At 36.1% G+C, this 22,577-nt stretch overlaps 1 protein-coding gene across 3 annotated transcripts in view; it reads left to right on the forward strand.

The window, feature by feature from the left end:
• Positions 1–22,577, forward strand: part of LOC139120866 (1-phosphatidylinositol 4,5-bisphosphate phosphodiesterase epsilon-1-like) — a 176,136-nt gene that overhangs the window by 151,592 nt on the left and 1,967 nt on the right. For all 3 annotated transcript variants that reach the window (XM_070685485.1, XM_070685486.1, XM_070685487.1), the window contains 4 exons: positions 8,724–8,915; positions 11,166–11,297; positions 20,580–20,789; positions 21,126–21,231. In XM_070685485.1, coding sequence (XP_070541586.1) covers positions 8,724–8,915; positions 11,166–11,297; positions 20,580–20,789; positions 21,126–21,231 — 640 coding nt within the window. The remainder of the gene's footprint in view (positions 1–8,723; positions 8,916–11,165; positions 11,298–20,579; positions 20,790–21,125; positions 21,232–22,577) is intronic.

Consider the following 22,577-nt stretch of genomic DNA (forward strand, 5'->3'; position numbering starts at 1 on the left):
AATAAATTAACAGAAACTGCCCTGTTATAACACACTACACTACACAAAAAGTTTCAAATTGTTACAATACATTATAACAACATCAGCTAGCAGATGGGCACCTACTTGTGCATGAGAACTGACAGCTAACACTGCTTTGAAACACTAGATAATCTTGACTTTGAAAGTAGAAAAATCGATGTTTGTCGAAAAATTAAGTACTGTTTCACACAAGACCAAACAAAGGTAGTGTAAACTCTCTCCCCCTCTCTCTCTATTTCACTCACACACACACACACACACACACACACGCATTGATATAATTTTAAACGTTTGTATAACCAATAATTTGTTTTCCTGCAATAAAATGTTTCAAACCAGATTGGTAGTGTGTTACACCCGTGGCCACTTTAGTGTTGTATCAATGCTACTTGATACAGACAGAAATTCTGCTGTAATGTATAAGGACAAAACTGGCCCCGGTGCCAAGGGTTGTAAATGAGAGCTAACGATTGGCACCCCGTGTTGAAAATTGACAGACAAGGTACCCCTTACCGAAATTTTAGGCCTCCCGCAAACTGTTACTGCAAATTTGCCGCAAGCTTTGCAGTAAATTTGCAGCAAACTATTTGCCGCAAATATGCGGGTGGTTCATTTTTCAGATGCAAATTAGGTTTCTTGTGAACTTGCTGCAAATATGCAGCAAACTCCCTGCCGCAACGTTGCTGCAAACTCTTTGCAGCAAATTTGCGGCACAATCCTTGCAGCAAACTTGCGGCAAATTAATTTGAATGTTACTGAAAATTTGCCGCAAACTCCATACAGCAAATTATTTTATTTGCGCTGACCATTGTTTCTCGTGAAACTGGTATTTCAGAGTTTAGTTGGATAAAACACATCTTGTGCTGTCCACAGTCGGCCAATATATAAATATTATTTATCCAACTTAACTCTGAAATACCAGTTTCACGAGAAACAATGGTCAGCGCAAATAAAGTTATTATAACCAAAAAGATGACAGAGAAAAAAAGGTTAAATTCAATTGTGGTACAATTTATTTTATATGCCATGTTCATTTCATGCCACATAAGTGTCATGATCATGTAAAGATTTTCTTTTGACTTGAGAAGTTTCATGTAACATTTACATTACTGTCAAAGGCTGTGATTTGGCTTTCTGTTCTCTGAATTTCTTGTCCCCTTTAGTGTACCAGCAATGGATTCTGAAAAATATAAATCGTTCAGGGAAGAGTGTAAGTCTTTACCGTTTGACCAAACATTGTAAATTTCATGAAAGAAATCGATAATTATTTGAAAATGAGACATAATCAAGTTGAAAAATTGAAGCAGAAAATGCATAAATATTCATGATCGAAATTAAATTAATAATGATTAAAATGTCCACAGCGGACAACTCGCCGTATGTTGTTTACATACAGGACGGCTACAATCTGCAAAAATCTCAGCAGGCACAAGATCACTAATTCACTTCCGGGTTCGTTACCCACGAAGATAGTTCGGAAGAAAAATAGTGCAGACCTTGAAGTTTTGATATCTACATGGATGCTAGTTTAGTTTGAACTTTAACGTCAAGAATTTTTGTAAAGATATTTTTCTGCCTGAATCAAAATGCAGACTGTTGTGAAAAATGGCTGGAGCATTTGGTGGTAATATGAGGAGTTCTAGGGCTAATAGAAATCATAACAATAAGCCTGAAATTTGTCAAAAACACCACTGAGGGCGCTATTTTCATCGCTATCTCAAAATTTCCGTGGACTTGCCCACACGAAAAATTAATCAGTAGTCAAGCTGACATTGACCTAACACCTGTTAAGAGGATTCGTGCCGCTGAATGTTTTAAAATAGGAAAATCGAGCTCAACGCTACTGTGGTGGCCTATGGGAAATGAATTAGTGGTCTTGTGCCTAATTGACGGCCCAAAGGAAGCCCTATAGGGGGGACATATTTCAGTACGTATGATGTCCTATGCTGAAAAATAACAACCTTTTGCACTTTCTATCACTCCGAACAATACTTGGAAATATAAAGGTATGTGGAAACCAGCTCAGAGACTAATTTTGATATACTTGGGGGGCCCAAATCCCTGCTGGCGGCCATATTGGACTCAGTCAGGAATAGGGGTATGGCATAGCTTTTTGTCAATTTCTCTCCCCTAATTCAACTTAATTTGTCAAACCAGTACTTTTATTGTTTAGACATACAATTTCTTGCTTTTATAAAAAATTCGTGCAAATCCATCCAAAGCGTTTTTCTACAGAGAAGTTTATAATTCAAAATTACCGTAAAATGTCGATGAAAATAGGCCTAATCCCTGAAATCGGGGTTTAATTGGGGAGGGATTGCTATTTGTGAAAACATTATCTTTTATGGGAAGAACACTACTAAGCAATTGCAAAAGTATTTTGATATGAGTGTTTGGGACACAAAATTACTTTGCCAGGAATATGTTTTTATGTCATATGGCTTGGTACAAAGGTGACGCAAATTGCTGCCATAGGGCCAATGAATGTATGTCTTGAGGCAGTTGCAGCAATTAAAGTGTAAGGTTAAATTTTCTTTTATTCTAGTATTTGATTCACATCCACCAGTACTTTGATTGGTGTTAAAATTGTGCACTTTTGTCAATTTAAGGTTCACTATATTGGCACAAGATCACTAATTCACTTCCGGGTTCGTTACCCACGAAGATAGTTCGGAAGAAAAATAGTGCAGACCTTGAAGTTTTGATATCTACATGGATGCTAGTTTAGTTTGAACTTTAACGTCAAGAATTTTTGTAAAGATATTTTTCTGCCTGAATCAAAATGCAGACTGTTGTGAAAAATGGCTGGAGCATTTGGTGGTAATATGAGGAGTTCTAGGGCTAATAGAAATCATAACAATAAGCCTGAAATTTGTCAAAAACACCACTGAGGGCGCTATTTTCATCGCTATCTCAAAATTTCCGTGGACTTGCCCACACGAAAAATTAATCAGTAGTCAAGCTGACATTGACCTAACACCTGTTAAGAGGATTCGTGCCGCTGAATGTTTTAAAATAGGAAAATCGAGCTCAACGCTACTGTGGTGGCCTATGGGAAATGAATTAGTGGTCTTGTGCAGCACTTACTGTAAGTAACTGTTGTGAAACGAAAGTGAATTCAGTATGAATCAGTACTCAACGAAAATTTATCTTTAGGTAAAGATTGCAATACAACGATACAGAACATAATTATAGAGATCGATGTACAGACGAACGGTACATTGACTTCATTTCTGAACGGCTCGCAGACGCTGGACAATTCCTGGTCCGGTTGCAGGTCTCACCATGCTGTGTGTAAATACCGTACTCAGAAAATATAGTCGGCATCTTTACTGCCGCTCGCCTTCACAAATTTAGAACTCCGCCTGTCCCTGGTACTGTATACACGTTTTTGCAACTATGTGATATCATTTGGCTGGCGATTCCATAGAAAGATCACGAAATTGTCCACTAGATAACTCCCTGATCACAAGTACGCAACCGACACTGGCCGATGGTACTAAAATCTAACTTCGCGCCGATCAAGCCTCATGGCGATAACGGAAGTGCGATCTATAAATCATTACGCGATTGATAATGTAGTCCCGTTTTTAAATGCTGGAATTGACTCTACATCTGCACCAATCCGTTATATTTCATACTTAATATAGCATTTAATTTATTAGTTTATGAAATGGTTATTTTTATCATAGAAAGACTAAAAAGAGAGTAAAAATTCTTTCAGCACGAAGAATCAATATCAATGCGCGAACTGACCTTGATGAACCGTGACCGGAGAAGTGTAAACATGTCGGCTGCTCGCAGCTGATACACAGGACGTGTTGGACGTTGGTGAAGCGGCGCTTTGAATTTTCGTACAGCGACTCGGGATGGAGTGTAATCCTAAATCTCAAATTTGTGCTCGGCAATACAACTCTAACGCTGAAAACATGGACAAATGGACAAAAGCCTTTTACCTCGACCCATGTTATCAGAAGGCGAGATTTTGTCAGCGGCATCGATGACAGACTCAGTAAGCTGCAGTGCATTGTACGTACCGTATACATGTACTATATTGATGGGATGAATAGCTTGGAGCACGGCCACTACTCTGCTTGGAGGTAGTAGCGGAAACATTACTGTACAGCTTTGCAGTAACAAAAGTCTACGACGTGTCCTTACAGACCATCATCAAATGCACATTTCGTTCGAAACTGTTTGCATTTTGGTATCATCATTCGCAGAAAATACAGGGTGTAACTTGCAAGACAGACAAGTCCCTGTTTCAAAAATTTGTTTCCCTAAAAATTCAGTTTCAATCCAACCATAATTTACCCAACCAGATTGTCAAAGGGCACTTTTATTACATCATGTCACTACAGTATATACTATAGATGCACTCTATATCCATGCAATGCTTTCACCAGCATAACTGAAGCTGTCATTATCTAGCATTACCAGTTATTATAATTTAAAAAGTGGATTGTCTGTTATGAAATAAAGGAACATAAAATATAAATGAAAGATCATTTTATGTTGCTTACACATGACTGGTCACGAAGTGCAACAGTACTCAGTGTGTAGTGTGTACTCCCTGGTAATGAAATAGTGGGAAATATGTCAATCATGTGTTGCTGCATATTTGCAGCAATAATCTGGTTTGCCGCAAATTTGCAGCAACTTAGTCGTTTACCACAAATTTGCTGCAAACTGACTTAAGGGTTTGCAGGAGGGTCACATCTACCTGCAAACTTCTGCAACTCCTTCCTGCAAGCTATATGCTTACTGCATATTTGCAGCAAATTACGGCAAATTTGCAGTAGAAATAATTTTCAGTAAGGGTACCACTTCCATTCATAAAGCCTCTACTCAATAATTAGTTTATTGACGCAACACACTTTTATGAGCTCAATGCAATAGCATCAAGTAAAATTGTATCATTGTATGTCTAATGCAGACAGTGTGTCTGGGGAAATTGAAATTAACAAGACTTGTACATGGACCAGTGCATGGTAATGTTACATTGTATCTCAATCTTGAACACAGGGTGCCAATCGTAAAACTGGGCAGTTTCTGTTAATTTATTTTGACTGCCCACATGCAGAATTAAAGCCGATCTTGTGTCATCTTACTCCGTTAATGTTATCGTTAGCTACAGCTGAAACTAATTAATGTAAGCAGTTTTATTGCAGCTCAGTTCACTGCAGTAGCTTCGCTGTCTAATACTGAAAATGGATGTCTGGTTCATTTTGCAACCAAGAACAATGATAGTGATATTATAGCATGGTTTTCTTGGACCAGGATATCCATTTTAGGATGATAAAGTGACGTCAAACATGAATGAACTGAAGAAACGACATTGCATTGATTATGACTTTCATCACAAAGTTGTCATGATTGAATTTGGCTACTGTGTAATAATTTTTTTTTATGTTCATAGCCCATTGTAAGGAGGTGAAAAAAAAGAGTGAGCTTTCAGTACATAATATTTTCATGTTAATTTGAGTGCTGTGACTAATAGGGCAGCTTACATATTTTATTAGATTTAGTACCATCCGTCTGTCCGTCCATCCGTCTGTCAGCAGCCATTTCTCTGTCACCCCTGAGCCAATTTTTTTCAAACTGTGTGCAAGGATAAAGTACTGTAGCATACATATGCATGTCAATTTATTTTGCGATACAATCCAATATGGCCGCCTAGCAGCCATTTTATTGCGATTTTTTCATGTTTTTGAACCATAACTCAACTATCCCAGAACCAATTTCATTCAATGATGGTACACAGATAAAGTACTATGGCATATAGGTATATATATATGCACGTCAATTTATTTTGGGATAAGATCCAATATAGTTGCAGGGCGGCCATTTTGTTGCGATTGTTTCATGTTTTTGAACCATAACTCAACTATCCCTGAACATATTTCATTCAAACTTGGCACACAGTCATTGTATTGTAGTGTGCAACATGCATCACAATTAATGGTGCGAGCGGGACTGTGTCATCAGCAATGACTTGTGCTTTCAATATTGCTAGTGATAGCACAAAGACAACAATCTAACTTACATGCACACATATTAACCATTTTATTTCCAGTGAATTCTATGAATTTAAAATCCATGCAGAAAGTGGCATTGAAATGGCTTTGACTTTTTCTTCAATGATTAAATTTAGTATGAATTTGATTACTTGAACTTTCACTCAAACTTGCTATGAGAAACATATAAATTATTCCTTTCCGAATTCCATGATACAAAATCAGAGCGTCACCATATAAAACTTGTACTAGAAACTAATTACCCAAAATTTACTCACACTTGAAATTCAAAATGGCCGCCACCCTGAGATGTTGACTCTAGGAAAAATAAAATGTTTTGATATACACAAACAAAGGCTCAATAAAACTTGAGTTACTCCATGAACTTCAAAATGACTCCCAAATATTGGGAGGTCAATAAGGTATCTTGTTCAGAGTCCAAATATTGGTAGGTCAATAAGGTATTTGTTCAGAGTCCAAATATTGGTAGGTTAATAAGGTATTTTGTTCAGAGTCCAAATATCTGTCAGCAAGGCTCATTCTACAGTATCTTACCTTAAAACAATATCGTTGTCTCATTTTATTAGCTCACATTTGGTATACCGATGCTAGGTTATCGTATAAGCTGAAGTCAGTGGTGTCTGTATGTATGTGTGTATGTATGTACGTAAAGTATGTCTGTCAACATCAATAACTCGCGAACCACTGCACTTTTTAGCTTGGTATTTGGTGTGTGGATGCATACAAGGCTATAGATGGGTTCTTCTTCAAATGAAGTTTGCACTGCCCAAATTATGCAAGTGAGCTTAAAAAATGTGTAAATGGTGAAAAATCACTAACTCTAGAATAGCTGTTTTGATTGCTTTGAAAATTAGTTTGCAAGGACCTTAGTTGGACCTTATACAGTTTTATTTATATCATGAAGATATCTTGAATTTTATTTTTGCTGAATTTTTGGTTTATTTTCCTCATTTTAAGTAAAAATTATTCTACTCTGAAACTGCCAGCCCAAGTGTTCTGAAATGTGGGTTGGATGTTTGCAAGGGAGTTACCCTTCTGATTTGTTGAAATTACGACTAAATTGGAAAAATTACCATTTTGGGGCGATTTTTGTCAATTTTGATCAAAAAATCTTAAAAAATCTTTTTTCTTTAAACCGCTGGACAAACAGCTTTTATATTTGGTATACAGACGCTCAGGGATGACAATAGTTGGATGTGTGGAAATTGTCCTTAAATAGGCAAATTTGTATTTTTAAGACAGTTTGGCATTTTCGGTCAAAAAAACCATTCTCAAAAACTAATCGTCTGATACCAATGCAATTTGGTATAAAGTCCATAGGGATGTTATTTGATAAGTCTTCTGCTCAAAGTGTTGGGATACCCCAAAAGTTGCATATTTTAAGCAATTTCTCAGTCTGTGACCTTAAATGATCTATACCAACCCAGAATATGTTGTGAGACAGTTTTGAAGGCCGTGAACATAATTTTGTCAGATTTGGTCTCAATTTTGTAGTAAAATTTGATCCAGAAAACAAAGCTGATGTTAATCATTTCATTGCGGACCAATTTTTGCAACTTTCAATGTAAGACACACAAGAACTAATAAGAAATTTGGATCCAGGATAATTCCAGATGTCATAATCACTCTCCACAGTAGAAGACATTTTACTGTCTGTAACTAACTTAAGTGCTGTTTACAGTCAAATGATAGCACTGATAGCATTAATTAAAAAATCTCAAAGTTGTACATAGTTGAATCACATATTTTAAACTTCTGTCCATCTGCCCATTGTAGTTCTTTATGTAAACTACCTATCTGACTTATAGATTGATATATGGCGGGTGCCACATGTGGGGCAGGATGCGCTTACTATTTTTGAAACACCTGACATCACTTCTTGGTCTTTTGGCCAGAGGTCCATATATCTTTCTTTCATGAATTTAACTTTGTTTGTTTACTGTCTATTTACTGTCTGTTCTGTGCTGTTTTGTCTCTATGTTTACAACTATTGTCTCACGAATTCTGACCTAGTGTTATTGGATTATGGACTGGTATGATTTCGATTATTTCAATACAGTGTCTTCATTCGGGGTTCAAACCCACAACGTACAGCATCCAGTCACCTACCGGTGTGGTCAATATCGGTAAAAGGGGTGGAACATTTGATATCCAGGGTAGGGGGGTCTAGAAGATTGAAGAGGTAGCATTATATTTTTTTTCACCTGATCCTTTGTATGTATCCTTTATTTTTTTCCCACTCTCCCACCTTTTTATTTTTGTCAATCCTTCTCTGTCTGATTTTTTTGTTGACGTTTGCGTATATATATAGGATCTACGTAAGCTTTACTGTGTACATTCTGTGATGTATTTATGTAGTGCTATTAAGTTGTATTTCGGTAAACTTGAAGTTCAATCGGTAGTGTTTAGGTTAACTTGAAGTTCAATTGGTAGTGTTTGGGTAAACTTGAAGTTCAATTGGTAGTGTTCAGGTTAACTTGAAGTTCAATTGGTAGTGTTTAGGTTAACTTGAAGTTCAATTGGTAGTGTTTGGGTAAACTTGAAGTTCAATTGGTAGTGTTTAGGTTAACTTGAAGTTCAATTGGTAGCTTATCTATGAAAGCAAAACTAGTCACTAGCATGAAAATAATTTATTGGAATGTCAACTTCTTACATTTTGAACAGGCTCTCGGAAAATCAGGTAGATCATTTGAAGAACTGAGTGAGTTTGTGTTGATAGAAGAAATTCAGGTTGGATGGAGACAGGAAAAAACAAAAGAAAAAACTTACAGAAAGTTGGAAAAAGATGACAAAATACTTGAAACACAGGCGAAATGGAAGGAAGGTGGTAGGTTTATTCTTCAAAGCAAAGATAAGGTGAGTGAAAAGGGGAAGCTAAGCAATGTGTGGTCCTATACTCATAGTGAATATTTCATTGACTTAAATATTTGCTTTTTAGCTCCGCTGTCAGCGACACAGAGCTTATCAAAGAGGCTGATTTTCCATTGTCATCGTCCATCTGTCTATCCATCGTCCGTCTACAATTGCCTTGTCCTCTGAAACCGCAAGTCTGATTGCTTTGAAATTTGATGTGCGGTTTACTTGTGGTGACCTCACATAGATTTGTTGAAATCATAGTGAAATTAGCGTATTTGTATTTTGGGGGCATTTTTTGCTGTTTTTGGTAAAAAAATCTTCTCTGAAACTGCATGTCTGATTGCTTTGCAATTTGATATGAAGTTTACTTAGGGTGACCTCAGTTAGATTTGTTCAAATCATGGTGAAATTTGCATATTTGTATTTTAGGGCAAGTTTTAGCTCACCTGTTCACACAGTGAGCTAATGTTGCACCGATGTCTGTCTGTCTGTCTGTCTCTTTGTCCGTCAGTCTGTGCGCCTGATATCTCAAAAATGGCTTATCAGATCAGAATCAAATCTGGTACATAGATTCAGTTTGTGGCTTGCTTACTTGTAGCAGTATCATGTCAATTGTTAAATTTTCGTAGTTACGCTGATATGTCAAAACTTTTTTTGTCTAGCCATCCTGAAATTTTTGTCGTTTTTGGTAAAAAAATCTTTAAAAATTTTCTTCTTCAAAACCACTGGTCAGATAGCTTTGATATTTGGTACATAGTTCCCTAGGAATGATCTATTTCAGATTTGTTCAAATTGTGCAGAAATATGCAAATTTGCATTTTTAAGGCAATTTTTGCCATTTTTGGTCAAAAAATGTGTTTCTCAAAAACTACTGGTCTAATAGCTTTGAAATTTGGTATACAGGTTTCTATAGGTGAAGATACTTTGAAATTATGATGAAATCTGCCATTTTGTATTTTGGGGGCAATTTTTGCCATTTTTGGTCAAAAAATGTGTTTCTCAAAAACTGCAAGGCGATAGGTTTGATATTTGGTATACAGGTTCCAAGGGAATATTTTAATTTATGATATATTGAAATTATGGTGAAATCTGCAATTTTTATTTTTGGGGGCAATTTTTGCCATTTTTGGTCAGAAAATTTTATTCTCAAAAAACTACTCCTCAAATAGCTTTGGGTGACATGTTCTTAGGGATGATCCAATGTGATATATTCAAATTATGATTAAATCTTCAATTGTGTATTTTTGCAGCTATTGTAACAACTTTTTTCTGGCCACTGAAATGAGTTATCAAAATTTTACACCTTCTTCATCAACATGTGTCAAAAAAAGTTATTCTCTACATAAACACAGTGGAGCTATATCAGCCATTAGGTCGCTTGTTTTAAGGAATTTTTTTGTCATTTTTGGTCAAAAATTTATTTTTTCTAAAGCGCTTGTCTGATATTTGGTATACAGATTCATAGGGATGATCAAAATATGATATATTTAAATTATGATGAAATCTGCAATTTTGTATTTTTGGGGCAATTTTTGCCATTTTTGGTCAAAAAATTTGTTTCTCAAAAACTACTTGTTTGATACCTTTGATATTTGGTATACAGGTTCCTAGGGTATATCTTAATGTAATATATTGAAATTATGATGAAATCATCAATTTTGTATTTTTGCAGCTAATTTTGTCATTTTTGGTCAGGCCATCCTGAAATGAGCTATCAAAGATATCCACCTTCATCATCAACACATCTGTCACTAAAAGTTATTTTCTACATACACAGCCGAGCTCTGTTGACTATTAGGTCCCTTTTTTTCAAAACTGCTGGTCAGACAGCATTAATTTTTGGTATACAGATCCCTAGGATGATCTTAGTGAGCTAATTTCATACATTCAGGAAATACTTAACTTTGTATCCGTGTCTATAGTAGGTTCAGGGACATTGGCCCTATCCGTATTATCACATTTTGCAAGTGTGGCAAGTGCTAGCGTGAACACTGCAGAAATTAGAACACAGGATTATTTGTGTTTTATGTTTTCAAATTCAATAATTATAGAGGTATGTGGCCATTTTGACAACTCATCCAATTACACTCAGTTGATATTAGGAAATACTTCTTGTGTTACTAATAACAGTTATTATCCAGCTCTATTGACTATGTCAATTAATTACTGCTAGTTTCTTAGTGTCTTGTTTACTTGCATGATTATTTTCAGAACACAATTTAAGTAAGTTTGTCTTTTCGATTTGCCCAGTGTTCAGACAATCAATTTGACATCACTGACGACCAGACTTTCCTGGTGTGTGTGTACAATGTATCCAAGGACCAACCATATGCCATTCTTCGTTGCCCAGTGTCAAGTTGTGCACAGGATGTAATTGCACTGGTAAGTTGGAAGATCATTGCAGTGATATCAGTGACCAACTCGCTGTACATTGCATAATCAAGAAGATCATCCTTTGTGATCAATACTACCGTTTCAGTCTGCCAATATAAAACAGGTTATTCTTATTTATTTTCTGTAATAAAGAATAAACAGATGGAATTTTGTATTTTACACCCGTGGCCACTTTAGTGTTGATCAAGCCTACTTGATACAGACAGAAATTCTGCTTGCTCCATAAAGACAAAACAGACCCTGCCAATGGTTGTAAATGAGAGCTAGCCATTGGCACTCTGTGTTGAAAATTGAGATATAAGATACCACTTCCATGATTCATTAAAGCCTCTACACGATAATTAGTTTATTACATCACTGCTGTAGCTTGGGCAAACTTGTGTGTCCCATGCAGACAGTGTGTCTGGGGAAATCGAAATAAACAAGACTTATACATGGACCAGTGCATGGTAATATTACATTGCATCTCAATCTTGAACACAGGGTGCCAATCGTAAACTCTCATTTACAACCACAGATGTATGCTGTTCAGCGCCTAAACGGCATTTTGTAGGGGTTTTCGCTAAAATAAGGGGACAATTTTCAATGATCAGAGTTAGTAAACCAAACAGCAAGTGTTATTCTAAATTTGTGGAAAGTTTGAAGCATTTTCATGGCCATTTTCTGATGTAATCTTTCGTTTACATTTTTGTTGTTATTTCCAAACCAGTGAAAACCCAGACGTGTTGTGTGATAGTGAATAGAGCAAAATTTTGGTCAATTTTACTTTTTATAGTCATTCTATCATTGAAATATAAACCCGTACACCAAAAACTGTGTGTTTAGGTCAGTTCTGAGTAGTTTCAAAGTCCGTGCGTTTGGAATTTACTGAGAATTTGCTGTACATACGTACTTTGTTGAACAGCCTTATACTGCCAAGGCTACGATCAGCTGTTTTCAAACCCTGGTAGTTTTACGAACATTAAACTGTGTTCATTTTTTGCTCACGTGTTTACACACATGGGCATATGTCACAGCGATGTCTGTCTGTCTGTCTGTCTGTCTGTCTGTGTGTCTGTGTGTCTGTCTGTCTGTCTGTCTGTTGGTCCGATATCTCGAAAACGGCTTATCAGATCAGAATCAAATCTGGTACATATATTCAGTTAGCAAACGGCAAGAACTGATTAGTTTTTGGTGGGTCTGGCTTGCATACTTTTTGCTCATTTGCATAATTAATGATTTTAGAAAAAACGGATATACATTAAAAACAACTACACACAATTTGATGAGATTTGCTACAAATGTTGATCACACCAAGATATATCAGCAGTGGGAACCATTAAGGGGTTACATGAAAGATAGTGGCTAATTTGCATATTTAATGAACTTTTCTAATTAGGGATATATGTCTGATTTGACTCGATCAAAATTGACCAAACTTGGTATGTATATTTAAGATACTATTATCTAACATTATTGAAAGTCATTAAGCGTTTAAACAGCAGCCAATTCCTAATTTGCACATTTAATGAACTTTGCTAATTAGGGATATATATTTGAATTGACTGGACCGACGTTGATGAAACTTGCTACATGTATTTGGAGCTACTATGATACAACATTTTTGAAAGTCTTTAAGCATTTTTACTTCAGCCAATTCCGAATTTGCATATTTAATGAACTTTCCCAATTAGGGATATGTATCTGAATTAACTTGATTGTAGTTGTTTAAACTTGCTATATACATCAAAGATACTGTGATATAACATTATTGAAAGTCAAAAGACATTTTTACTTCAGCCAATTCCTAATTTGCATATTAAATGAATTTTCATAATTAGGGATATTTATCTGAATTGACTTGATCAAAATTCATGAAACTTGCTATGTACATTAAAGACACTATAATACAATATTATTGAAAGTCATTAAGCATTTTCTCTTCAGCCAATTCCTAATTTGCATATTTAATGAACTTTCCTAATTAGAGATATATATCTGAATTGACTTGACCAAAGTTGACAAAACTTGCTACATATATTGCAGATACCATGATACAACATTATTGACAATCATTAAGCATTTTTACTTAAGCCAATTCCTAATTTACATATTTAATGAACTTTGCTTATTAGGGATATATACTGGGATTTACTTGATCAAAGTTGGCAAACTATGTACATTGATGATTATGGTACCTGGTTAAAACAATATCAAAGTCATTTCACATTTTCATGTCAGCTAATTTATAATTTGCGTATCTAATGAGCTTTCACAGCTCAGCATATATGGCTTGAAGGACTTGGCCAACGGTAATTACACTTGCTATATAAAATGGTGATACAATGACAGCAGTCAAAGAACTTTAATATTTTTATTTCAGCTAATTACATATTTGTATACTTCATGACCTTTTAGAATTAATCGGCGGTGATTATTGTTCATTATGTTGATCATAATACTTTCAATGAAGTTGCAAACATGTGGCAAAGGTTCAAATTTACACATAACTGCAATATATAATGAAACACGTGAGCATTTTCAGTTCATATCTGGTTCATCTGTTGATGTTACACAAAATTTACAAAAAGATATATAACAACAGAAATGAATACTCTTTCAATGATGTATGGGAATAAAGTCAGCATGCCATGGTAATAAATGTATGTATAAAGCAACCTTTGTTTTTAAACAGCATTAACGTAAACCAGGGAAAATGAAAGACACTATTGGTGGTGCAGGAATCAGGAATTGAAAAACAAGTTGAAAGGCAGGGCAAATGAAGAGAGATTGAAAAATTTAAGGAAAGAACCAACAGCAATGAAAAAAGTCAACCCTGACTCTAGATTTTAAACGCCAAAGGAAAATTTGAGTACAACATGACAGCTTTTTTTTACCGTGGCCGAAAACGACACAGACCCTCTTCAGTTTGTAATTGCGTCGTTCTGTTAGAGCTGCGTCGTTCTGTTTTGATCTGAGCTCTTCAGTTTGTAATTGCGTCGTTCTGTTTGAGCTGCGTCGTTCTGTTTTGAACTGCGCTCTTCAGTTTGTAATTGCGTCGTTCTGTTTGAGCTGCGTCGTTCTGTTTTGACCTGCGCTCTTCAGTTTGTAATTGCGTCATTCTGTTTGAGCTGCGTCGTTCTGTTTTGACCTGCGCTCTTCAGTTTGTAATTGCGTCGTTCTGTTTGAGCTGCGTCGTTCTGTTTTGACCTGCGCTCTTCAGTTTGTAATTGCGTCGTTCTGTTTGAGCTGCGTCGTTCTGTTTTGACCTGCGCTCTTCAGTTTGTAATTGCGTCGTACTGTTTGAACTGTATCGTTCTGTTTGATCGTCGCTCTTCAGTTTGTTTTGTTGTAATAAAGGGAAAGCAACTCCACACATCGTTCATATCTGAGTTGTATGCATTCTGTGTATGATATTGTGTATATTGTGAGCGTGTATCAACTATCATGTTTGATTGTTTTATGGGAGTATTTGTTAGCCATGGCGAATGTAATAAAGGGAAAGCAACTCCTCACATCGTTCATATGTGAATTCTTTGCGTTTTGTGTATGATTCTATGTGTGTGTATATAATGCTTAGCTGTTTTATGTAAAGGGTTGATTAGCCATGGCGAGACGTACCCGTAATTTACGTGTCTTCAGTGTCTGGCTGTTAACCCACATCGGAGCGGAGAGACTAGCGTTACACTGCGATCCTTTGAAGCTACATTTGGAAACAGAGTTTTCTTCATCAGTCACTTAAAATTCATTTTTGATTGGTGAGACATGTTGAATGATTGATTGATTTTGTGTGTTAATATGTTGTTCCACTGAAGTTTGTTGTTCAATTACGGAAGCTATGTCTACGGTTTAGTCTTGTTGTGTTTGCGTATGCTCATTTGATCTGATTGCGAGCTATTGTAGCTTTGTGAAGTCTGGCATTTGTAAGTGTATCGCATACTTCTGTTCCTTCTGTATGCGATTATTGGTTGCTCGAAGGTTTGCAGCATGAAAAAAAATATTTGGGACAAGATTTCACTGACGTTCTTGATCCAAGGCTTAAATAGTATAAAATCATGGACTTTTGTATAAAATACAGCAAAAAACGGGCTAAGTGTCAAAGACACAAGGGAAAAAAGCTGGAGCAACAAAAAAGGACCTCGAAATTAAGAAAGTGAAATAGAAAAACATGAAAAGACATTGATGAAGTTCAGAGAGCTTTAGATGATATTTACGAAGTCAAAACACAAGGTATTATTCAACTTGCTAGAGTAAGATGACATGAGCTTGGTGAAAAAAGCAATGCTTATTTTTTGAAGCTTGAAAAGAGAAATCATTACAAAAATCACATTCGTAAACTTCAAGCATCTACAGATTTAAATGAAATTTTAAACACGCAGAAAAAATTTTATCGAAATTTATACCAGACTACACATTGTTTTCCTGAAGAAAAACCAGAAGAGTTCACTGGCGATTTGCATATTCCTTTACTGTCACAATTACAGAACAAATATTTGTGAGGGTTATTTGAGTCTCGAAGAGGGCTACCAAGCTTCGAAAAACATGTCCAGTAATAAAAGCCCGGGGAATGGCGTTTCTGGCCCTTATATGGTAATTTAATTGTACTGAGTTTAAACTATATGTACACGTCCATATGGAGAGTTGTCAGTGTCAGTTTCCCAAAGACTAAGCAACCATTACTTTGATTGATAAAAAGAAAAAGATCGTCTGCAGCTGAAAACTTGGGGACCTATTTGTCTTTTAAACTTTTATTATAAAAATTGTTGCCAAGGCCCTTTTAATTCGAATTTCAAAGTTTTATCGGAAATAATTTACCCAAATCAAGCTGGTTAATATGTGAAAGGTCGCTACACCGGTGACGCTGTTGACCGGTCGTCCCCTTCGTCGACCATCAGACCAACTTCATGAACTTTCTGAGCGCAAGGTGAATCGTGGCAGAAATATACAATTACACTTACTTGAACTAATTTCTACACAAACTGGGAAAAGTTTACTTCATCAGTTGACAAAATATGTCTCCGAAAAAATCTAAGCGTGTCAATAGCCACCTTGGCTATTGCCACGCGCGTAGCAATAGGCAACTTGGCTATTGCCACGCGCGTGGCAATATACACTCCGATATATGTATATATATATATATATATATATGTCTAGTAACACAATACGAACAACCTTTAACACAATAGAACAAAGTTAGACATCCTAGCTTCCAGAATGAAAGAATACGTACAATCTGCCGTTTATATACCACGAAATTTATCCACTGAACCTGACTTGAGGCGATTGATAAAGAAAGTCTGGCAAACATAGCATTAGTGTCGTACGCAGTGTCTCTACTCTGGAGTACAGACTGCACTGACATTCATATTTAGCTGTCTCGCCGTACCTAAATTGCCATTGTACAGACTGCACTGACATTCATATTCAGCTGTCTCGCCGTACCTATTCTGTTCTGTACACAAGACAGTGAAACAAAAAATACACACCACCATACATTAAACGCAAACAACCAATATGTGAACGATGTGTGGAGTTGCTCTCCCTCTACTACCTATGACTCCACGGGCACCCATGCCAAGTTGCATATTCTCCAAGTGACCGTTCAATGTTTGTTACAAAATGTTTACTCCAGTACTTCCGTGTTATGCTGAAAACAAACTTAAGAGCACAGATCAACCAGAACGACGCAGCTCAAACAGAACGACGCAATTACAAACTGAAGAGCGCAGGTCAAAACAGAACGACGCAGCTCAAACAGAACGACGCAATTACAAACTGAAGAGCGCAGGTCAAAACAGAACGACGCAGCTCAAACAGAACGATGCAATTACAAACTGAAGAGCGCAGGTCGAAACAGAACGACGCAGCTCAAACAGAACGACGCAATTACAAACTGAAGAGCGCAGGTCAAACAGAACGACGCAGCTCAAACAGAACGACACAATTACAAACTGAAGAGCGCAGGTCGAAACAGAACGACGCAGCTCAAACAGAACGACGCAATTACAAACTGAAGAGCGCAGGTCGAAACAGAATGACGCAGCTCAAACAGAACGACGCAATTACAAACTGAAGAGCGCAGGTCAAAACAGAACGACGCAGCTCAAACAGAACGACGCAATTACAAACTGAAGAGCGCAGGTCAAAACAGAACGACGCAGCTCAAACAGAACGACGCAATTACAAACTGAAGAGGGTCTGTGTCGTTTTCGGCCACGGTATTTTTTGGGGGGGGGATGTAATATTCTTGTGTAAAACAGGACAGCTCCAGGGGGATTATTGTGTGAGTTGATCAGTTGAACAATGACGTATTTTATTCATATTCCTATGATTTCTGGTTTTTTGAATATCAGAATTTCTCAATGTAACATTTAAGAAATTTTACAGATCTAAAATGTTTTTTTTTCTTTTCTGTTATTACTCAAGGTTATCTGTCCAAAATTTGGTACAGCTAGCCTAAAATCTCTGAGAGTTACAGCTATTTGAAAATGGGGGAAAATGGCTATTTTTACAGACATTCCATTAAATATTTTTTGGCTCTCCTTGATTGTCAGTGTATCTCAAACACAAAATTCAAGTAATTTTACAAATCTTAATTGCATGTATTCTTTTGCATTATCTCTCAATATTAACTGTTCAAAATTTGACAGAGCTAGCTTAAAAACTCTGAAAGTTACAGTAGTTTGAAAATGGCAAAAAATAGCTTTTTGACTGGAATTGTACATATGGTGCTGCGCGTGCCGGCCGTCCAATTTCAACTCGTGTCTCACAAAATTTTTGGCATTTTCAAGTCTCTGTGTAAGGAAATCTAAAGCTCCTTATACCTTACTCTTACAATATATTGCACAAAAAGTATTTGAAAGCAGATGAGTTAGAGAATTAATGTTCTTATACAACAATATTTTTTCATAGGGATACCCAAAAAAATGACTCTTAGCCATATGTTGTAATTTTTGTGACCATTTGTCACGAAAATCAAGTATATTTTAATTCTAAAAAAATCATAACTCTGAAAGTCGACAAGATCGACCATCATTCAAACAATTTTTAGCTCCCATATATATGCATATGTATATATACAAATGGGAGGTATTCGTATAAGGTGTAAAAATGTCGTCTGTATGTATGTACATGTATGTATGTACGTATGTATGTATGTATGTATGTCCGTCCACATCAAAAACTCCTAAACCGTAGCACCTACTGTCTTAGTATTTAGTGTACAGGTGCACCTAGGGGTGGAGATGTGAATTTGTTCAAATGAACATGTCAGTGCCAAAAATATGCAAATGAGGGGAAAAAAAGGAAAAATCCTGCAAATGGCTAAAACTCAGTAAGCATTGGTCAGATTTGGTTGAAACTTGGTATGCAGATTTCTTTAGGTATTCTAAATTATGTGTGCAAAAATTGGGATGAAATTTGCATGTTTGTATTTTTAGGGTATTTTTTCCATTTTTAGTCAAAAAATCTTGTTCTCTGAAATCACTCGTGTGATTGCTATGAAACTTAATATTCATGTTCCTCAGGATGACCTCAGTCATGCTTGTACAAATTGTATTGATATTGTCATATTTGTAATTTTGGGGCAATTTTCCCAATTTTTGATAAAAAAATTTTTTATCCAAAAACTACTGATTTGATAGCTTTGATATTTGGTATACAGGTATCTAAGATTAATCTCAATATAATGTATTGAAGTTATGTTGAAACTGGCAATTTTTTTTATTTTGGGGGCAATTTTTGCCTTTTTGGTCAAAAATTTTTTCTCCTAAAACTTCTGATCTGGTAGCTTTGATATCTAGTGTACAGGTTCCTAGGGTTTATGTTAAAATTAGATATATTCAAAATTAGGATGAAATCTGCAATTTTGTATTTTTGGGGGGGGGGGGGGGGGCAATTTTTCTCATTTTAGTCAAAAAATTTGTTTCTCAAAATTTACCAGTCTGATTGCTTTGATATTTAGTAAACCTGTTCTTAGGGTTTTTGTTAATAAGATATATTGAAATTAAGTTGAAATCCGGAATTTTGAATTTTTGGGGCAACTTTGTGAAACTGACAGTTTTACTGGGATATCTTTCATTTTGTATTTTTAAGATTTTTTTGGTAATTTTATACCTACTGGAACTAAGAGTATATAATGTGGTGATTTAGTAAGCATTTTATATGGTAAACTGTATTTGGTGTTGAAATGCGGTAAAAAAATCCTGGCAGATTTTGAAAAAATTCCAAACAAATGCCAATAAAAAATCCAGCCAGAGAAGGTTTGACAAAAAGAAAAGGTGGGAGAGTGGGGAAAAAAGAATGTACAATGGATCGGATAAAAAAGATAATGTACCTCATCGATCTTCCAGACACCACCCCTTATCAAATGGTCCACCCCAATGTATTTTTGTGCGCAATTAACCATGCAGTGTATTTTAGTTTAAGATGTCAAGTTAGGTAAGGATTTGAAAGGAATAGTCAAGTTCACCACAGTTTAACTTTATCTCTTGTGTCATCATCCTTGTGTAATTGGTTAAGTTTGTAAGTTGTTCCAGATGTGGATGCACCAGCTGTTCTGGAAGAAAACAATGTTTACTTTTCCCTGCAGAGTTTCTGAGTTGATGATTGTATGTTGAAATTTCTCCATGTATCTGGTGTATGGGCAAAGTGTAAACATTGGTTGCATGTTATGTATTTCAGTCTATGTCAAATATTGTAAATGAAAAATCAAGAACAGTTTACTGTGTGCTTGTAATATTTGTCAATACTTATACTGCCTTGCAGATTGATTGTCTTAAAGATTATCACAGAAGTATAGAAAAGGAAAAGAAACTAATCAAATTGCTGTAACATATTCACTCTCACTGCCTGTATAGGCCTATACTTAACTATTTTATCATTACATTCAGCTGTTTTTTATATCTTTATCACTCTCCATGGGCCAAGGCACACTTGGGGTCAATGTCATCACTCTGTGCCAGTCTGTGTATGTCAGTCTATCTGTATATGTATGTCCATGTTTCATACAATTGTTGACTTGTTTTGATAACTATATGGGAGCGAACAGTGATGTTGTCATTATTTTTTTAATCTTGAGACGAGATCTTCAAGAAAAAATACAATTCAGGTAAGTTTAACCAGGAAGAAAAAAGGGCCTGGCATACTTACTTTTAAGAAGAACATCAAAACTTTTCAGTTTAGTGGCAGATAGTTAACAGCTCTGACTTGTCATTGAACACTACTGCATTTGGGACTTTGGCGTCAAAAAATATATTTGATTGGTTGATTACAAGATGGATTTTATTTCAGGCAATGGCTAAAGCTAGACGGAAGACCAGCAGAGCAAAGGACTATGTGTTAGTGGAATATGTAAGCTGTTCACCACATTCAAGGAATGACAAGAAACCAAGTAGCACCAGTAAACCCATACAGAGAGTCTTGGATGATTTTGAAAATGTCTGTCAGGCCCAAAGTCAGTGGAAAGGAAACGGAAAGTTTTATCTCCAGGAAAGAGAACTAGTAGGTGTTTCATTTTAAACCAAGTATTCTGTGCCCATCCATAAAATATTCTAGCATCAATTAACCATGGAAATCATAAATTAAACCAAAACCTGGTGTTTTCAATAACGTACTACCACATGCATATGACAATGGAATCAATCCTATGATTTGGTGTAAAAAGTACCGAAAATATCTTTTTCAGTACCTTCGCAATATTATTGGCTTACATTCTTTATAAACCCCGCTCATATCCTGTAGACTGCACAAAATAAGCAACTTAAAATGTGAACATGTAAACTCACAACCATTCATGCACATGTTATTTTGCAATAATTTTCATTTCTTGATTTTCAGGAAAAAAGGAGTGCCTCTGGTTCATTTTCTTTTAAAAGGCTGACGTCAGTAAGGAAGATATCCTTTGGTTCAAATGATCCATCTAGTACAAAGGAAAACTCACAAGGTACTTGTGCAAGAATAAAATAATTGTGTAGGAAACATGTAACATGCTATCATGGCTACATAATTAAGTCTGGAATGAAGACTTATGGATTGGGGTTCTTCTCATCAGTGCGTCCATGCATCTGTCCATCCGTCCTTCTGTCCTGAGCTGTTTCTTGGACATGGTTGACCTATTTGTCTGAAACTTGTATGTGGGGACAACACCCTTTGAAAGACAAATGCACCTTGATTTATTTTGTCAACCGATCAAAAGATGTCATTTTGTGCAAAGGGCTATAATAATTTACTCACACCCTGACTTAATTCATTTAAAGTTTGCACAAATTTACAGTACACTGCATTGTTAGCTTTTAGCTCACTTGTTCACATATTTGGCAAAATTGAAATTTCTCTATTTTCTCAGTACAAAGTTATCTTCCCTATCACAATATTGAAATACATTACCCTACAATAGTAATGTATTCTGTGTATTATGATGAGATAGTCACTGTGAAGTTCTAGGACTAATTTCCTCAACTTTGGTTTGTAGCAGGGATTACTCTAGCTCATGAACTGCAAGAGAAAAAATCCCTCATGAAATAAAGTAGTGAGAGCTAGAAATTGAAAACTGGGGGAATGGAAGTAAAATGTGGGCATATTTATTAGTGCATTTTTTCTTTCAAACTAAAATTTGTAATATTACAAATAATAAACTTATACACACTTCAACATATTGACTTCATGAAACATTTATACAAACAACATTTTACCCATTGTCATGATGCGATAAAGACCCTAGACTTGCCCAAATTCTGTTAGTAAGGGACCTTAATTTCCTCGGTAACATTGCACACCAAGCTCCCAACAGAAACCTACTTCGGTTGAGAGTGTAGCATACATAGTAACCAAGGATAGGTCCAAGCCAGTAGACTACAAGTCTGTGGGAGTATCAATATCAAAAAAGTTTAGGTCAATGTCACCAAATTGACGCAATGTACTTTGGAAGACTGTCGCATAGACTAGGGGGTGAACGTGGAAGCCCGCAGCCAGTTACTGCCGCGGACACCCAAGAAAAGTGAATCAACTTGGGTTCAGTCCTATAAAGACCTGCATAGTATAGTGCACAGCAAGCCAACTGTTCTGAAAATTGCAACCATCACCACCATACACTGATTCTTCATCATCACTAATGGAAGTGATCAAATCCAAGCTAACAGAGTAACAGAAGTAAAAATGATTCAGGACAGTGCATTGCCAATCGTAGTCCTGGTCCATTGTGGTTGAAAAATGCCATTATGGATTAGTGACTCCTCGTTGAACACTTACTGTATTGCCTCCATTAAAATGCCAAATAACGTACATCTTACT

The sequence above is a fragment of the Ptychodera flava genome, chromosome 20, assembly GCF_041260155.1.
Source record: "Ptychodera flava strain L36383 chromosome 20, AS_Pfla_20210202, whole genome shotgun sequence".
NCBI lineage: Eukaryota > Metazoa > Hemichordata > Enteropneusta > Ptychoderidae > Ptychodera > Ptychodera flava.